The sequence below is a fragment of the Oncorhynchus nerka genome, linkage group LG15 (assembly GCF_034236695.1).
Source record: "Oncorhynchus nerka isolate Pitt River linkage group LG15, Oner_Uvic_2.0, whole genome shotgun sequence".
Classification (NCBI taxonomy): domain Eukaryota; kingdom Metazoa; phylum Chordata; class Actinopteri; order Salmoniformes; family Salmonidae; genus Oncorhynchus; species Oncorhynchus nerka.
The window spans coordinates 18,343,204-18,358,794 of NC_088410.1; the positions used below are offsets into that span (position 1 = coordinate 18,343,204).

A 15,591-nucleotide genomic window follows, 5' to 3' on the forward strand; every position below is an offset into this window, starting at 1 on the left:
TGAAACACCTGGGTTATATATTACAATATATACCTGGGTTGTACAATGCACTGCTGAAACACCTGGGTTGTACAATGCACTGCTGAAACACCTGGGTTATATATTACAATATATACCTGGGTTGTACATTACAATATATACCTGGGTTATATAATGCACTGCCGAAATACCTGGGTTGTACAATGCACTGCTGAAATACCTGGGTTATATATTACAATATATACCTGTGCTGTACAATGCACTGCTGAAATACCTGGGTTATATATTACAATATATACCTGTGCTGTACAATGCACTGCTGAAATACCTGGGTTGTACATTACAATATATACCTGTGCTGTACAATGCACTGCTGAAATACCTGGGTTATACATTACAATATATACCTGTGCTGTACAATGCACTGCTGAAATACCTGGGTTGTACATTACAATATATACCTGTGCTGTACAATGCACTGCTGAAATACCTGGGTTATATATTACAATATATACCTGTGCTGTACAATGCACTGCTGAAATACCTGGGTTGTACATTACAATATATACCTGTGCTGTACAATGCACTGCTGAAATACCTGGGTTGTACATTACAATATATACCTGTGCTGTACAATGCACTGCTGAAATACCTGGGTTGTACATTACAATATATACCTGTGCTGTACAATGCACTGCTGAAATACCTGGGTTATATATTACAATATATACCTGTGCTGTACAATGCACTGCTGAAATACCTGGGTTGTACATTACAATATATACCTGGGTTGTATAGCAATATGTTTATACCTGAGTTGTACATGACAATATATACCTGGGTTGTATAGCAATATGTTTATACCTGAGTTGTACAATGCACTGCTGAAATACCTGGGTTGTATATTACAATATATACCTGGGTTGTATAGCAATATGTTTATACCTGAGTTGTATACAACAATATATTTATACCTGATTTGTAGATTTGTATATAACAATATATTTATACCTGGGTTGTATATTACAATATATTTATACCTGGGTTGTATATAACAATATAGTTATACCTGAGTTGAATACAACAATATATTCTACTTGTTATCCAGATTTCATTGATACACTGATGAATTTCAAGCGGAGAGACAGGCGATACCATATCAGTTGACGAGTCACACAGGAAAACAGTGTTGCATGGGGCAGAAATAGCTACACCAGACTACACCAGGACGTTATAACTGCATCCTACTGCATTACAACACCTACACAATACCCCATATATCTGATCATCTGCACATGTACTGTACAAGGATACTGAAACAATAAGACTGACATATGTACTGTACAAGGATAATGAACCATTAAGACTGACATATGTACTGTATAAATCAAATCACATGTTATTGGTCACATACACATGGTTAGCAGATGTTAATGCGAGTGTAGTGAAATGCTTGTGCTTCTAGTTCCAACAGTACAGTAATATCTAACAAGTAATATAACAATTCCCCAACAACTACCTAATACACACACATCTAAAGAGGTGAATGAGAATATGTACATATAAATATATGGATGAGCGATGGCCGAGCGGGATAGATAACGTGCAATAGATGGTATAAAATACAGTGTGTACATGTGATATGAGTAATGGCAGATATGTAAACATTATTAAACTGCCATGATTTAAAGTGGCTCGTGATCCATTGTTAAAGTGGCCAGTGATCGGGTCTCAGTGTAGGCAGCAGCCTCTCTGAGTTAATCATTGCTGTTTAGCAGTCTGATGGCCTTGAGATAGAAGCTGTTTTTCATTCTCTCGGTCCCTGCTTTGATGCACCTGTACTGACCTGGCCTTCTGGATGATAGCGGGGTGAACAGGCAGTGGCTCGGGTGGTTGATGTCCTTGATGATCTTTTTGTCCTTCCTGTGACATCGGGTGGTGTAGGTGTCCTGGCGGGCAGGTAGATCGCCCCAGTGATGTGTTGTGCAGACCTCACTACCCTCTGGGAGCCTTGCGGTTGAGGACGGTGCAGTTGCCGTACCAGGCTGTGATACAGCCCGACAGGATGCTCTCGATTGTGCATCTGTAAAAGTTTGTCAGGGTGTTGGATGACTGTTACGCACGCCTCTTGAAGAGGGAACGCAACACCCTGCTACAACTAAACTCTCCGTGAAGTGAAAGAGGTATGGACTGTAGACGTAAGCAAGGATGACAACAGACAGAATGTGGTACCGTTTACAAGGACTTTATTCGTTTACACGGTAATATGGGGAAAAGGGGCTGGACGGAACCAAAGCAAAGAAAGTAAATCTCAAAGCCCCCCCCCCCTCTCCTATCTTACCTGCCTAACCAATACTTACCTAATTTAGCACCACCTGGTGCCCTAACCAAAATACAGGGGGTGGTCCGCCCAGGTCTTACCTTCCCCTTCCCCCCTGGGAACAAGTGAAACAGGAGAACAAATAATTTCTCAAACAAACAAAGGACATCAAATAAGCTCTATCTGAGCAACAAACTCACAGAACATACCAAGTGCTACCAACAACTAACATAGTAAATTATCCACAGCCATCAGCCTCCTCTCTCAGCAATGATTCTCTATCACATTCAATCTCTCTGCAATGACCTCCCAGCAATGACCTCCCAGCAATGATCCCCAGCAATGAACCTCCTGAACAGAACTCTGGCTTTTATATAGCTTCAGAATGAATGTGTAACTGGAGACAGCTGCGTCTTGACGAGGGGGCGGGGTCAGCTCTCCAATTAGCCATGGAGTCGACCAATCAGCTGCTTGAGGGATTTCAGGAAGCCATTTCCTGAAATAAACACATGCAAATACACAAACTACAACATAAACTGGGGAACGTAACATGACAAGCCAAATTTCTTCAGCCTCCTGAGGTTGAAGAGATGATGTTGCGCCTTCTTCACCACACTGTCTGTGTGGGTGGACCATTTCAGTTTGTCTGTGATGTGTACGCTCAGGAACTTAAAACTTTCCACCTTCTCCACTGCTGTCCTTTCGATGTGGATAGGGGGGTGCTCCCTCTGCTGTTTTCTGAAGTCCACGATCATCTCCTTTGTTTTGTTGACGTTGATTGAGAATTTGTTTTCCTGACACTACACTCCGAGTGCCCGTAAGACGGTCAGCGAAGTGGAGATGTTGTTTCCTACCTTCACCACCTGGGGGAGGCCCGTCAGAACGTCCAGGACCCAATTGCACAGGGGTTGAGACCCAGGGCCTCCAGCTTGATGATGAGCTTGGATGGTACTATAGTGTTGAATGCTGAGCTGTAGTCAATGAACAGCATTCTTACATAGGTATTCCTCTTGTTCAGATGGGATAGGGCAGTGTGATGTCAATTGCATTGTCTGTGGACCTGTTGGGGTGGTATGCAAACTGAATTGGCTCTAGGGTGGCCGGTAAGGTGGAGGTGATATGATCCTTGACTAGTCTCTCAGCACGTCATGATGACAGAAGTGAGTGCTACGGAGCAGTAGTCATTTTGTTCAGTTATCTTTGCCTTCTTGGGTACAGGAACAATGGTGGCCATCTTGAAGCATGTGGGGACAGCAGACTGGGACAGGGAGCGATTGAATATGTCGGTAAACACACCGGCCAGCTGGTCTGCGCACGTTCTGAGGACACATGCTCTGAGGGCACATGCTCTGAGGGCACATGCTCTGAGGGCACATGCTCTGAGGGCACATGCTCTGAGGGCACATGCTCTGAGGACACATGCTCTGAGGACACATGCTCTGAGGACACATGCTCTGAGGACACATGCGCTGAGGACACATGCGCTGAGGACACATGCGCTGAGGACACATGCGCTGAGGACACATGCGCTGAGGACACATGCTCTGAGGACACATGCTCTGAGGACACATGCTCTGAGGACACATGCTCTGAGGACACATGCTCTGAGGACACATGCTCTGAGGACACATGCTCTGAGGGCACATGCTCTGAGGACACATGCGCTGAGGGCACATGCTCTGAGGGCACCTGCTCTGAGGACACGTGCTCTGAGGACACGTGCTCTGAGGACACGTGCTCTGAGGACACGGCTTAGGATGCCATCTGGGCCAGCAGTGTTAACACGTTTAAATGTTTTACTCACGTCGGCCACAAAGAAGGAAAGGGCGGGCTCAGTCCTTGACAGCGGGCCTCAACGTTGGCACTGTATATCCTCAAAGCGGGCAAAGAAGGTGTTCAGTTTGTCTGGAAGCATGACGTCGGTGTCCGTGACAGAGCTGGTTTTCTTTTTGTAGTCCATGATTTCCTGTAGGCCCTGCCACACACGTCTTATGTCTGAGCCATTGAATTGCAACTCATCTTTGTCCCTGTACCGGCATTTCGCTTGTTTGATTGTTAAACTCACTCACAGAGTCAGCGTATAGATCGATGTGGTTCTCTGAGGCTGATCGGAACACACCCCAGTCTGCGTGATCAAACAATCGTGAAGAATGGATTCCGATTGGTCAGACCAGCGTTGAATGGTTCTAGTCACTGGTACATCCTGTTTGAGTTTCTACCTATAAGACGGTAGGAGCAAGATGGCGCCGTGGTCGGATTTGCCGAAGGGAGGGCGGGGAAGGGCTTTGTATGGATCACGGAAGTAGCAGTGGTCGAGTGTATTACCCCCGCGAGTACTGCAATCAATATGAGTTTTGAGTTTTGTTGTAAGAGTTTTGAAAATATAACACTTCAGTCTGAGAAATGGGCTGAAGTGTTTGAAAAAAACGTTATAAATAGTTTGTTGGATAAAATGACATTGAAGGATTATTTTGTGAGGAACTCGTCGGTCTTAGGTTGGGTTTTATTTCATCACGTCGGTTATATTGTGATCTCAAGGGTCTGAAAAGAGAAAGAACAGTTATGATAAAAAGTTGTATTTTACCAAAATATATATCACAAAAAAGTGATATACTCTATGGACATTTGTCAGTGTGATCTCCTTTTTCTACCCTGGATTATTCTGGAGTCTAGATTCAAAATCATGCACCTAATATCAGTAGTATATTGGCTGTACTATTGCTGCATTCAAAACAACTGGGAACCCTGAAAAATACGAGGTCAAATCATGACGTCAGTGATCTTCAGGTCGGAAAGTCGGAGCACAAGAAGGAGGCCAGAGTTCCCGAGATGGAATTTCGTGTTGGATGACCTTTCAAATAGACTTTTCAAATAGAGCTCGATTTCTTCCGAGTTCCCGGTTGTTTTGAATGCAAGGAAGTCGGAAGTCGGAGATTTCAGAGTTCTGAGTTCCGAGCTCTCAGTTGTTTTAAATGCGTCATCAACTCTACCTGATTCTCAACATCACTGTCAACACAGGAAGTGTCCACTTGCTTGACCCCTGACCTGGTAGTGATGTCAGACAGAGGAAGTGGATCTGGAATGATGCAGAAATGTTCGCTGAATCGTCTTTCACTGAAGGGGGAGACATTAAAGAGACAGAGAGCGAGAGAGAGAGACAGACAGGCAGACAGACAGAAAGAGAGAGAGAGACAGACAGGCAGACAGACAGAAAGAGAGAGAGAGACAGACAGACAGGCAGACAGAAAGAGAGAGAGAGACAGACAGGCAGACAGACAGAAAGAGAGAGAGACAGACAGACAGGCAGACAGAGAGAGAGAGAGACAGACAGGCAGACAGACAGAAAAAGAGAGAGAGAGACAGACAGGCAGACAGACAGAAAAAGAGAGAGAGAGACAGACAGGCAGACAGACAGACAGACAGACAGGCAGACAGACAGAAAAGAGAGAGAGACAGACAGACAGACAGACAGACAGACAGACAGACAGACAGACAGACAGACAGACAGGCAGACAGGCAGACAGACAGAAAAAGAGAGAGAGAGACAGGCAGACAGACAGACAGAAAGAGAGAGAGAGACAGGCAGACAAAAGAGAGAGAGAGAGAGACAGACAGGCAGACAGACAGAAAGAGAGAGAGAGAGAGAGAGAGACAGACAGACAGGCAGACAGAAAGAGAGAGAGACAGACAGACAGGCAGACAGAAAGAGAGAGAGACAGAGAGAGAGAGAGAGAGAGAGAGAGAGAGAGAGAGAGAGAGAGAGAGAGACAGACAGGCAGACAGACAGAAAGAGAGAGAGAGACAGACAGGCAGACAGGCAGAAAAAGAGAGACAGAGACAGACAGACAGAAAAAGAGAGAGAAAGCGAGAGAGAGATGTTTGTAAGGGCAATGGCACTAATCTGAGACAGTACAAGGAGGTTTTGGAAGGGATCATAGTTGGGTTGAATTAAACTGGATAGTTTCAAAACACTGTAGGCCTACAATAGACTCAAATAAATACAGGACTCACTTTGCTGCTCTCGCTCTCTGCTCGCTGCTTGCAACAACGTCTGAGAGAGAGGGGGGAGGAAGAGAGAGAGAGAGAGAGAGAGAGAGAGAGAGAGAGAGAGAGAAAGACTGAGAGTGATACATTTAAGAACAATGACCATATTCTGAACACACCCACCTCGTTGGCGGTTGAGCATCCTCATCACACAGGCCACACCCCCTGCCAGGGTCAGCATGAGGAAACAGCAGAATACTATGGCCATGACCTCTATGGTTGTCGTGGCAACTTCTGTATGGACAGAGATGAGACGGGAGAGAGAGGTCACCACAACCTCACCTGTAAAGTTTCAACCTAACTCACCTGTAAAGTTTCAACCTAACTCACCTGTAAAGTTTCAACCTAACTCACCTGTAAAGTTTCAACCTAACTCACCTGTAAAGTTTCAACCTAACTACCTGTAAAGTTTCAACCTAACTCACCTGTAAAGTTTCAACCTAACTCACCTGTAAAGTTTCAACCTAACTCACCTGTCGACTCGTCAACATGCATAAAGTTAATACAGTTAAATAAATTGTTATCATTTTGGTGTGCTTCCCAAATGGAACCCTATTCCCCATTTGGCGCACTACTTTTGACTATGGCCTATGGGTGACTAATTCTCCCTCATTTGGGACACATCCTAACTCACCTGTGACCTGCACAAGGACAGGTTGGCTTTCCACCCAGGCGGACGTTACGTCATAACTGTCCCTTGCCCTGCACCGATAATACCCAGAGTCCTCTAGGGTGATCTCGGTGAGGAATAGGGTGCGCCCTCCGTCCGCGAGGGCGTGAGAGGGGTGAGAGGAGTCTCCCTCGGAGGGGTGAAGGAGGAGGGAGCCGTTGAGGGACCAGGAGAAGAAAGGGAATGTCCCGAGGCCCAGGAGGCATTGGAGACGAGCGGCGGCCATCTTGGAATCAACCCTGTAAAGGTACTCCACATCCACCTTTGGTGAGCCTCCTACTGGGACTGGAGGGAGGGAGGAAGGAGAAGGATGAAGGGATGGGAAGGGGAAGAGAGGAATGAGAAGGAGGAAGGGATGGGAAGGGGGAGAGGCAGAGGGAGGGAGGAAGGGATGCGAAGGGGAAGAGGCGGAGGGAGGGAGGAAGGAGAAGGAGGAAGGGATGGGAAGGGGGAGGGAGGAATGAGAAGGAGGAAGCGATGGGAAGGGGGGAGAGAGGAATGAGAAGGAGGAAGGGATGGGAAGGGGAAGAGGAGGAGGGAGGGAGGGAGGAATGAGAAGGAGGAAGGGATGGGAAGGGGGAGAGGCAGAGGGAGGGAGGAAGGGATGCGAAGGGGAAGAGGCGGAGGGAGGGAGGAAGGAGAAGGAGGAAGGGATGGGAAGGGGGAGGGAGGAATGAGAAGGAGGAAGCGATGGGAAGGGGAAGAGGCGGAGGGAGGGAGGAAGGAGAAGGAGGAAGGGATGGGAAGGAGGAAGGGATGGGAAGGGGGAGAGAGGAATGCGAAGGAGGAAGGGATGGGAAAGGGGAGAGCGAGGGAGGGATGGCCACAGTCAACACTCATACAGCTATCATGACATAAAAACAGTCAACATTCATACAGCTATCAGGACATAAACACAGTCAACACTCATACAGCTATCATGACATAAACACAGTCAACACTCATACAGCTATCATGACATAAACACAGTCAACACTCATACAGCTATCATGACATAAACACAATCAAAACTCATACAGCTATCATGACATAAACACAGTCAAAACTCATACAGCTATCATGACATAAACACAGTCAACACTCATACAGCTATCATGACATAAACACAATCAAAACTCATACAGTTATCATGACATAAACACAGTCAAAACTCATACAGCTATCATGACATAAACACAGTCAACACTCATACAGCTATCATGACATAAACACAGTCAACACTCATACAGCTATCATGACATAAACACAATCAAAACTCATACAGCTATCATGACATAAACACAGTCAAAACTCATACAGCTATCATGACATAAACACAGTCAACACTCATACAGCTATCATGACATAAACACAATCAAAACTCATACAGTTATCATGACATAAACACAGTCAAAACTCATACAGCTATCATGACATAAACACAGTCAACACTCATACAGCTATCATGACATAAACACAGTCAACACTCATACAGCTATCATGACATAAACACAATCAAAACTCATACAGCTATCATGACATAAACACAGTCAAAACTCATACAGCTATTATGACATAAACACAGTCAAAACTCATACAGCTATCATGACATAAACACAGTCAACACTCATACAGCTATCATGACATAAACACAGTCAACACTCATACAGCTATCATGACATAAACACAGTCAAAACTCATACAGCTATCATGACATACACAGTCAAAACTCATACAGCTATCCCTGTTCTCTCCTCTCTGCACAGACCATACAAACGCTCCACACCGCGTGGCCGCGGCCACCCTAATCTGGTGGTCCCAGCGCGCACGACCCACGTGGAGTTCCAGGTCTCCGGTAGCCTCTGGAACTGCCGATCTGCGGCCAACAAGGCAGAGTTCATCTCCGCCTATGTCTCCCTCCAGTCCCTCGACTTCTTGGCACTGACGGAAACATGGATCACCACAGACAACACTGCTACTCCTACTGCTCTCTCTTCGTCTGCCCACGTGTTCTCGCACACCCCGAGAGCTTCTGGTCAGCGGGGTGGTGGCACCGGGATCCTCATCTCTCCCAAGTGGTCATTCTCTCTTTCTCCCCTTACCCATCTGTCTATCGCCTCCTTTGAATTCCATGCTGTCACAGTTACCAGCCCTTTCAAGCTTAACATCCTTATCATTTATCGCCCTCCAGGTTCCCTCGGAGAGTTCATCAATGAGCTTGATGCCTTGATAAGCTCCTTTCCTGAGGACGGCTCACCTCTCACAGTTCTGGGCGACTTTAACCTCCCCACGCCTACCTTTGACTCATTCCTCTCTGCCTCCTTCTTTCCACTCCTCTCCTCTTTTGACCTCACCCTCTCACCTTCCCCCTACTCACAAGGCAGGAAATACGCTCGACCTCATCTTTACTAGATGCTGTTCTTCCACTAACCTCGTTGCAACTCCCCTCCAAGTCTCCGACCACTACCTTGTATCCTTTTCCCTCTCGCTCTCATCCAACACTTCCCACACTGCCCCTACTCGGATGGTATCGCGCCGTCCCAACCTTCGCTCTCTCTCCCCGCTACTCTCTCCTCTTCCATCCTATCATCTCTTCCCTCTGCTCAAACCTTCTCCAACCTATCTCCTGATTCTGCCTCCTCAACCCTCCTCTCCTCCCTTTCTGCATCCTTTGACTCTCTATGTCCCCTATCCTCCAGGCCGGCTCGGTCCTCCCCTCCCGCTCCGTGGCTCGACGACTCATTGCGAGCTCACAGAACAGGGCTCCGGGCAGCCGAGCGGAAATGGAGGAAAACTCGCCTCCCTGCGGACCTGACATCCTTTCACTCCCTCCTCTCTACATTTTCCTCTTCTCTCTCTGCTGCTAAAGCCACTTTCTACCACTCTAAATTCCAAGCATCTGCCTCTAACCCTAGGAAGCTCTTTGCAACCTTCTCCTCCCTCCTGAATCCTCCTCCCCCTCCCCCCTCCTCCCTCTCTGCAGATGACTTCGTCAACCATTTTGAAAAGAAGGTCGACGACATCCGATCCTCGTTTGCTAAGTCAAACGACACCGCTGGTTCTGCTCACACTGCCCTACCCTGTGCTCTGACCTCTTTCTCCCCTCTCTCTCCAGATGAAATCTCGCGTCTTGTGACGGCCGGCCGCCCAACAACCTGCCCGCTTGACCCTATCCCCTCCTCTCTTCTCCAGACCATTTCCGGAGACCTTCTCCCTTACCTCACCTCGCTCATCAACTCATCCCTGACCGCTGGCTACGTCCCTTCCGTCTTCAAGAGAGCGAGAGTTGCACCCCTTCTGAAAAAACCTACACTCGATCCCTCCGATGTCAACAACTACAGACCAGTATCCCTTCTTTCTTTTCTCTCCAAAACTCTTGAACGTGCCGTCCTTGGCCAGCTCTCCCGCTATCTCTCTCAGAATGACCTTCTTGATCCTAATCAGTCAGGTTTCAAGACTAGTCATTCAACTGAGACTGCTCTTCTCTGTATCACGGAGGCGCTCCGCACTGCTAAAGCTAACTCTCTCTCCTCTGCTCTCATCCTTCTAGACCTATCGGCTGCCTTCGATACTGTGAACCATCAGATCCTCCTCTCCACCCTCTCCGAGTTGGGCATCTCCGGCGCGGCCCACGCTTGGATTGCGTCCTACCTGACAGGTCGCTCCTACCAGGTGGCGTGGCGAGAATCCGTCTCCACACCACGTGCTCTCACCACTGGTGTCCCCCAGGGCTCTGTTCTAGGCCCTCTCCTATTCTCGCTATACACCAAGTCACTTGGCTCTGTCATAACCTCACATGGTCTCTCCTATCATTGCTATGCAGACGACACACAATTAATCTTCTCCTTTCCCCCTTCTGATGACCAGGTGGCGAATCGCATCTCTGCATGTCTGGCAGACATATCCGTGTGGATGACGGATCACCACCTCAAGCTGAACCTCGGCAAGACGGAGCTGCTCTTCCTCCCGGGGAAGGACTGCCCGTTCCATGATCTCGCCATCACGGTTGACAACTCCATTGTGTCCTCCTCCCAGAGCGCTAAGAACCTTGGCGTGATCCTGGACAACACCCTGTCGTTCTCAACTAACATCAAGGCGGTGGCCCGTTCCTGTAGGTTCATGCTCTACAACATCCGCAGAGTACGACCCTGCCTCACACAGGAAGCGGCGCAGGTCCTAATCCAGGCACTTGTCATCTCCCGTCTGGATTACTGCAACTCGCTGTTGGCTGGGCTCTCTGCCTGTGCCATTAAACCCCTACAACTCATCCAGAACGCCGCAGCCCGTCTGGTGTTCAACCTTCCCAAGTTCTCTCACGTCACCCCGCTCCTCCGCTCCCTCCACTGGCTTCCAGTTGAAGCTCGCATCCGCTACAAGACCATGGTGCTTGCCTACGGAGCTGTGAGGGGAACGGCACCTCAGTACCTCCAGGCTCTGATCAGGCCCTACACCCAAACAAGGGCACTGCGTTCATCCACCTCTGGCCTGCTCGCCTCCCTACCACTGAGGAAGTACAGTTCCCGCTCAGCCCAGTCAAAACTGTTCGCTGCTCTGGCCCCCCAATGGTGGAACAAACTCCCTCACGACGCCAGGACAGCGGAGTCAATCACCACCTTCCGGAGACACCTGAAACCCCACCTCTTTAAGGAATACCTAGGATAGGATAAAGTAATCCCTCTCACCCCCCCTCCCCCTGAAAAGATTTAGATGCACTACTGTTCCACTGGAGGTCATAAGGTGAATGCACCAATTTGTAAGTCGCTCTGGATAAGAGCGTCTGCTAAATGACTTAAATGTAAATGTAATAAACACAGTCAACACTCATACAGCTATCATGACATAAACACAGTCAAAACTCATACAGCTATCATGACATAAACACAGTCAACACTCATACAGCTATCATGACATAAACACAGTCAACACTCATACAGCTATCATGACATAAACACAGTCAAAACTCATACAGCTATCATGACATAAACACATGCAGGAAACACATAGAATACCACAATACACACACACACATAGGTTTAGCCCGTACCCACTACCAGAGTGAGGGGTCTGCTGGTCAGTCTCTGTGCATCACTCTCCACTGTACACCGCACCGTGCCCATGTCACGCCCGGGAACCATGGCAACGGGGAACCAGGCAACCAGCGACTCCGTTGCCACGTCGGAACCCACCTCTTTGTCGTCAAGGAAGAGGTAGAAGGTCACGGGAGGGGTTCCCCTTGATGACCTACAGGTCACATTGCTGCGGTAACTCGAACCCTCTTTGGAGATGGTGAAGGATATTTGGGGTACGGAGAGATAGGCTGAGGGAGAGAGAGAGATAAAGAGAGAGAGAGAGAGAGATAGTAGGGCAGAGAGAAAGAAGGAAAGAGACAGAGGGGGACAGAAATAGGGGGGAGAGAAAGGGAAAGGAAGAGAGAGAGAGATGGGAGGGCAGAGAGAAAGGAGGGCAGAGAGAAAGGAGGGCAGAGAAAAAGGAGGGCAGAGAAAAAGGAGGGCAGAGAGAAAGGAGGGCAGAGAGAAAGGAGGGCAGAGAGAAAGGAGGGCAGAGAGAAAGGAGGGCAGAGAGAAAGGAGGGCAGAGAGAAAGGAGGGCAGAGAGAAAGGAGGGAGAGAAAGGGAAAGGAAGAGAGAGGGTTAAAAGGGAGCAGAACGTTTGACATGTTATAGGTTCTCTGTGTAAATAGTCTCTGTGATCGCCATTCCCCAGGTCATGTATGGTTGTGGTTGTGACTTAACCTTCGACTTTTAACCTCTGCAGTTGTACCTTTGACCCTAACCGTGACCTCTCTGCTGCTGGAGAACCTGCTGTTGGTCTGCATCCTGGTCCCCGCAATGCACGAATAATTCCCAGCATGCTTTGCTGTGACCCTCTCCACCACCAGCGTGTTCCCCACCGGCCAAAGCAGAAGCGGGGTCAAAGGTGAGGTTGGAGATGATGTCACTTCCTGTCTGTTGTAGAACCAGGTGTAGGAGAGGTGGGAGCCCTTGGTGACATCACAGGTGAGAGTGAGCCTCAACCCCTCGTAGAGAATGGGAGGATCAGGGTCAGAGGTCACCATAGTGCCTGAGACAGGGACTGAGGTGGGGTGGAGGACAGGAGAGGAGGAGAGGAGGAGAGGAGGATGGAGGAGAGGATGGAGGAGAGGAGGATGGAGGAGAGGAGGATGGAGGAGAGGAGGATGGACGAAGGGGATGGGTGAAAGCATTTAGCTGTGAAATGATTGATTCCACTGAAACAGCTCTACCACACACACACACACACACACACACACACACACACACACACACACACACACACCCTTCTACTCACTCACTACTTGCAGACGGACTGTTCCACTGAGGCCCATGTTACCACCTGCCGTCACCCTGCAGTGGTACGATCCTTCTGACGTCACAGAGATCTTCAGGAAGAACGTAGCCGATTGGTCGTCTTGGAGGTCGTTGCTCGTGGCGACCAGGTGGTTGCCATCCTTCAGGAGCTCGTATGTGTTTGGTGGAGGAGACCCAGGTGACCTACATTGGAACACTACCTTGGAGTTCAGGTAGGCCTTGTCTGGACCAATCAGAATAGGGCTAGGGAGAGATGAACCACCTGCAGAGAGGGAGTAGGTTGAAGTAGCCTCAAGATGCTGATCTCGGGTCAGTTTTGCATTTCCTTAATGGCTACGGTTAGGGTTGGGGAAGCAGATCCTAGATCTGTACCTAAAGGAAACTTCAGCCCAGAGCTCAGAAACATGGTTTTACATTGGTTTAGGTTCTTTAGAACATTGCTGTCAAGCAGTTGGAGAGTTTAGTGTGGCTGTGAAACTCAAAATTGGACATTTTCTCATTGAACCATATGGAGGATATAATAGACTGTGATAAGAGTCATGTGTGAGATTCAACTTTTAATTGAATGTAATTGGAAAACAGAAAACCGGAACAATTTGAATACATACCCATTATGGACACTAGACAGGCCACAACTGGAAGAGAACAAAGCAACAGAAATACCTTAGTACAGGACACTTGTCAACTTTACTCTGTTAGCCTGGGTCCTAGTCTCCTTAACAAAGCAACAGAAATACCTTAGTACAGGACACTTGTCAACTTTACTCTGTTAGCCTGGGTCCTAGTCTCCTTAACAAACCAACAGAAACACCTTAGTACAGGACTCTTGTCAACTTTACTCTGTTAGCCTGGGTCCTAGTCTCCTAAACAAACCAACAGAAATACCTTAGTACAGGACACTTGTAAACTTTACTCTGTTAGCCTGGGTCCTAGTCTCCTTATGGCATTGCCATCATTGGCTTGACAATGACAGCAATGGAGTCGGTAAGAGCCACAAGCAGATCTGGGGACAGGGTATAACTTTGTTGAAAAAAAATGAATACAAAATTGTTTCACTGACTCACCTAAAACAGGCAATAAACATAATTCTCGTTTTTTCTTCATACTCAAGCTCAGTCTTCATCCGTAGCATGTTGTCTGGATAAGTGTCATGGGTGTGTGTGTGTGTGTGTGTGTGTGTGTGTCAGGGTGTTGCACGGTCCACCACATGCTAGAGGGAGATAACTTGAGTATGTGCGTCTCTCATCAAAAACGTTCAACTATAAAAACTGTCCATCTAGACAACACTGTGACTACTAACCTACTACAACTATACTGTCCATCTAGACAACACTATGACTACTAACCTACTACAACTATACTGTCCATCTAGACAAACTGTGACTACTAACTACTAACTACTAACTATACTGTCCATCTAGACAACACTATGACTACTAACCTACTACAACTATACTGTCCATCTAGACAACACTATGACTACTAACCTACTACAACTATACTGTCCATCTAGACAACACTATGACTACTAACCTACTACAACTATACTGTCCATCTAGACAACAAACTATCTAGACAACACTAACCTACTACAACTATACTGTCCATCTAGACAACAAACTATAACTACTAACCTACTACAACTATACTGCCAATCTAGACAACACTATGACTACTACAACTATACTGTCCATCTAGACAACACTATGACTACTAACCTACTACAACTATACTGTCCATCTAGACAACACTATGACTACTAACCTACTACAACTATACTGTCCATCTAGACAACACTATGACTACTAACCTACTACAACTATACTGTCCATCTAGACAACACTATGACTACTAACCTACTACAACTATACTGTCCATATAGACAACACTATGACTACTAACCTACTACAACTATACTGTCCATCTAGACAACACTATGACTACTAACCTACTACAACTATACTGTCCATAGACAACACTAGACTACTAACCTACTACAACTATACTGTCCACAACACTATGACTACTAACCTACTACAACTATACTGTCCATCTAGACAACACTATGACTACTAACCTACTACAACTATACTGTCCATCTAGACAACACTATAACTACTAACCTGTCCATCTAGACAACACTACTGTCCTAACCTACTACAACTATACTGTCCATCTAGACAACACTATGACTACTAACCTACTACAACTATACTGTCCATATAGACAACACTATGACTACTAACCTACTAC

The 15,591-nt window shown here is 47.2% G+C and overlaps 1 protein-coding gene across 5 annotated transcripts; it reads right to left on the reverse strand.

Moving 5' to 3' along the window:
* Nucleotides 1-2,208: 2,208 nt before the first annotated feature.
* LOC115121480 (Fc receptor-like protein 5) lies at nt 2,209-14,707 on the reverse strand. 5 transcript variants are annotated; one of them, XM_065001177.1, is made up of 10 exons: nt 14,403-14,707; nt 13,947-13,973; nt 13,319-13,600; nt 12,773-13,084; nt 12,037-12,309; nt 6,978-7,298; nt 6,467-6,577; nt 6,311-6,350; nt 5,345-5,413; nt 2,209-4,840 (listed from the first exon to the last, which is right to left on the reverse strand). In XM_065001177.1, exons 1-10 carry the CDS (start codon nt 14,440-14,442, stop codon nt 4,729-4,731), a joined length of 1,587 nt encoding a protein of 528 aa, XP_064857249.1. In that variant the 5' UTR covers nt 14,443-14,707; the 3' UTR covers nt 2,209-4,728. The 5 variants fall into 5 exon arrangements, with proteins under 5 accessions (XP_064857249.1, XP_064857247.1, XP_064857251.1 ...); XM_065001178.1 differs by having other exon boundaries at nt 4,727-4,840; nt 5,290-5,413; nt 14,403-14,706; XM_065001175.1 differs by having other exon boundaries at nt 5,290-5,413; nt 6,311-6,577; nt 14,403-14,705.
* Nucleotides 14,708-15,591: the final 884 nt, after the last annotated feature.

Excerpts from the sequence above, each read along its gene's own strand:
- LOC115121480 (XM_065001175.1), bottom strand. The coding sequence starts at position 14,442 with ATGAAGAAAAAACGAGAATTATGTTTATTGCCTGTTTTAG. Across the intron at positions 13,085-13,318 it reads AGTCCGTCTGCAAGTAGTGA|TCCCTGTCTCAGGCACTATG; the intron begins GTGAGTAGAAGG and ends ACCCCACCTCAG. Across the intron at positions 4,841-5,289 it reads ACAGTGATGTTGAGAATCAG|ACCCTTGAGATCACAATATA; the intron begins GTAGAGTTGATG and ends TTCTCTTTTCAG.